Raw genomic sequence first — 3,818 nt, forward strand, 5'->3', positions numbered from 1 at the left:
GTTATTGCAAATTTTCAAATATATATCGTGATAAATATTTTTGGCCATATCGCCCTGCTCTAGTTAGATATTTTATTATAAGTAATTATCTTATATTTGCAGAGAAGCTACATCACCCAATCCTAATGAAAGAGGAAGAATGGCAACAGTGTTTAAGTTTAGAAAAGATCCTTGTATCCTACAAATACAATCAAAATATGCCCCCGCCCCCACCCAACATAAACCTGCATACTTAGCGACTAAAAAGAGCCTAGATTACAAGACAGCTTAGGTGCTCTCAGTTTCCAGTGATATTTTGCACAATTTCCCACAATGGTTTTGTGTAAGAATCCTGCAGAGGTCAGTATGGCTAAGTATTCCTATCCATGCTCTACCCTCAGCAAGAAGCAGCATTCAAAGCCACAGCAGCACTTCAGATGCATGGTGCACCTGAGTAATGCCGATGTATTTTTAACCCAACGCAGCTCCACTCGCATCACTTCCTGACACACGCTGTCACATCATTAATTGAAGCAGCTGCTTTACTGTGAGCTCTGCCATTAACTTGCTCACAGCGGTGTGTGTCAGCAGACGTTCCAGTGTTTATGGGGATCATGCAAAGAAAGAGATCAGAGCTGTGTCTGGTTTACATTTATAGCTAACTGTTTAAATTGGCCCGTGTCAAGTTGTGTCTAGAGCCTACACAAAAGCTTAAGGTGTCACGAATACTGTACATTACAGGATTAATTGTGTGTGCTTTGGTGGTTTGTCATATAAAAACTATTTGCAGAGTACTTTCTTCTCATTTCTTGCATAATGTGCACTCAATGTGCTCAAAAACATCAACCATTTAATAGAAGCAATAGATAGAAGAAACCATCTAAGTAACACTATTAGTCAGGCCTGCATATGCAAGAGTACCTACAAAACAGATAGTCCTGACACCCTTACTGAGCACTGTGCAGCAACACCAGCAACAGAATGATAGTGGAAGATGAAGAAAACAAAAAGAGGGAGTCCAGATTCTGATAATGATATAAAAATGTATTTAGAACCTTTATTTTAAATATGGTGACCCAAACCCCATTATTACTTTATTATCATGTACTACACTTTTCATCACCTATGAATGTAGTTGGTGCTACATATTTAAGTGGATAATCTTAGACCAGTTTTCCCCCACACTCTCCTAAAGAGCCACATATACAAAAATATATGGACCACAGTATGTTCTAATTTCTATTTTTCTACGTAAATAATCATCAGCAAAAAAACCCCAAAAAAAACAGCACACTGATACCACTAAAAGTACTCATGTGTTTACTTAGCTCTGGTAACTGGAGTTAAAATGTCACGGTGATAGAGATGTAGGATGGCAGACTACCAAAGCATTAAAATGACATGCTCGTAGTTGACCCTTTTCTTACCTCTTTGTCTGTTTTGAGGATGTTCTCTGTGGCAACTGGGCTTACAGCTGTGCCCAGAGGTTTGACCACAGCATTTGCCACCTCTGTGCCCACACTTGGGGGATAGGTGTGCAAAACACTTAGGTGGCCCTGGTCACTCTGCACCACCAACTGCAACGAGCGCCACTCGGAGTACATGCTGCTGATGTCTACTGCACTCTACTCACACCTCCTGCCTCCACCTGCAGACACACAAATCCAGAGGGCAGCTTAATACGGAAAGTTAGGCACACTACCAATCGGTTACTTGTCCAAACTATAATACCACAGTGGATACAGTCGTGCTACTTGTGAACTGCTGTTACATTGCAAACAGAGAAATGGTCACACCTCTTTCACTGTTTAGGTCTCGACCACCACAGCAGTTTTTCAGCTTTAACTTGTTTGACTGGTTTGTCAAACAAGTTGACCAACCAATGAAAATGCGTAGTTCACACATTTTGGAATTTGTAATTAAATGTTTTGTTAGCTACAACAAAACACGTATTAGCGAAAGTAAAATGAGTGTGGACTAACTGCGGGTTAGTTCTTTAAAAAAAAAAAAGGAGTACTTCTTGATATGTGCCGTGACAGGACAAAAGATCCAAACAGCCTAGATATATCATGTTTTGGCTAATGTTACGTTCTCTCCGGTAAGAGAAAACAAAAAGTATTGCGGTCAGCATTGCAAAGGTTGGATGCGGGTTTTGTTTTGCACTGAAGCCTTAAACTAACAACAGGAACGAAACATTTGTGCCCTACACTTCGGCTGGGTAATAACAAGCCGAGGAATAACCAGGAAACGGTTCTGAAAACGAGCAGATTGCTAACGATGGCTAGCATTGACACCAAAACATCTTCCTCATATTGTAGATGAAATTATATGAAATTAACGACTGGGTTGTCTCTATGAACAAGTCAAGAGACTAACGGTAATAAAAACCGCTTGTGATAACTTATCGATTATCCCAAACTAAACTGCAGTAGATCCGATGTTGCTTGCTAGCTAGCTCAGCTAATGCTCACTACGCTAGCCTATTCGTTGACATTAGCTAGATTAGCTGGCTGTCATTTGTGCTAGCTAACTATCCAACTTTGCAAGGACGCTAATGTTTACTAAGCGGATAGCTCAGGTACTTTTTTCCATTTACCTTGACCAGCTGGAAATGATGTCATAACAGAGCTCTGAAACTCGCAGTTTGTGCTTTCTGTATATCCTGGTCTAAACTATAACAGCCTCCATCTTTGCAATGTCAAGGCTTGGTTATTGCAGCTTTACGGGCTAACGGGAAGCAAGATCCGTAGGTTGACGCCCTCTACTGTTTGGTACAGTCTATCGGACCTGACGCAGCCCTCAGTTCATTCAGTTAATAACACAATGTTTTTGTTTTTGTTGTTGTTGTTGTTGTTGTTGTTGTTTTTCGGGCGGGGGTGGGGAGGTGGGGTAGATACTATTTGTGAATGTACTTATTTTGTTTCACTATGCTCCGATTAACTATAACTAAAACCTCTATTTGAGAGGTTTGCGTGATGCATTAGTATTTTCTAAGGAAGTAAAGGCATGGAGTAGGCGAGGCATGCTTTGGTTTTGCTAGTAAAATGTGAAATAGGTGCAGCAGTTTATTGACACAAATACAATGCAAACGTCAATGTAAATACAGCGTTGACAGCAAAAATGTAATTTGTACAATCCCAATTCGCTTGGTATGAGAGTCTTTGTTCTTCACTTCAGTCTGAACTCTTCTATGCCAGCTTTCTTGACCTTTTTTAAGTAGCACTCCGGGTTTGGTAAAGGAGATGGATGGAGGGCTGACATCCAAGAGGAGATACAGGAGGCGGACTGAGACACTGCATGTTTAAAAGCCCAAAGACAATCAATTAATACAACGATGAAACTCCTCCAATATAAGTGGTTGATAAGAAGTTACATAACCCCAGTCAAACTGAATCGCTGATCGCCTGTCATCCCAGATAGCTGCAGTAAAAACTGGAAATCAATCACACAAACTCTATCAAAGACTGTTGGAGTAAATATACCTGTTGAAGCAAAAATGTGTGTGTTGGGTATATATCCAAAGAACTGTGATTTTAGCTCCAGACAGCTAAAATTAATTGACTTTGGACTCCTGCAAGCCAGGCGGTTAATACCTTTGTAATGGAAGAAAATTGATGTACCCTCAAGTCATATGTGGGTAAAGGAGATGGCTTCATATATTGTATTGGAACGACTTACTTATATTGAAAGGGCGTAGATTTTGAAGAAATAGGGTTACCTTTAGCTGAGTTTCTGAGACATTATGAAGTGAATTAATTTAGAAAATGATACTTGGTGCTGAGTTTTTTTGTTTGTTTGTTTTTTGTTGTTTCTCTTCTTGCTTTGTTTGTTTTACCCAT

At 40.0% G+C, this 3,818-nt stretch overlaps 1 protein-coding gene across 7 annotated transcripts in view; it reads right to left on the bottom strand.

Annotated features, from left to right (window-relative positions):
• The window catches only part of ralgapb (Ral GTPase activating protein non-catalytic subunit beta), a 23,314-nt gene extending 20,584 nt beyond the window's left edge, over window positions 1-2,730 (bottom strand). For all 7 annotated transcript variants that reach the window (XM_013910277.1, XM_013910276.1, XM_013910273.1 and 4 more), the window contains exons 1-2: window positions 2,576-2,730; window positions 1,407-1,627 (exon numbers count right to left, since the gene is read on the bottom strand). In XM_013910277.1, the coding sequence (XP_013765731.1) occupies window positions 1,407-1,583 (177 nt within the window). In that variant the 5' untranslated portion in view covers window positions 1,584-1,627; window positions 2,576-2,730. The remainder of the gene's footprint in view (window positions 1-1,406; window positions 1,628-2,575) is intronic.
• Window positions 2,731-3,818: the final 1,088 nt, after the last annotated feature.

This window comes from Pundamilia nyererei, unplaced genomic scaffold (assembly GCF_000239375.1).
Source record: "Pundamilia nyererei isolate P.nyererei 1_Seehausen unplaced genomic scaffold, PunNye1.0 scaffold00039, whole genome shotgun sequence".
NCBI lineage: Eukaryota > Metazoa > Chordata > Actinopteri > Cichliformes > Cichlidae > Pundamilia > Pundamilia nyererei.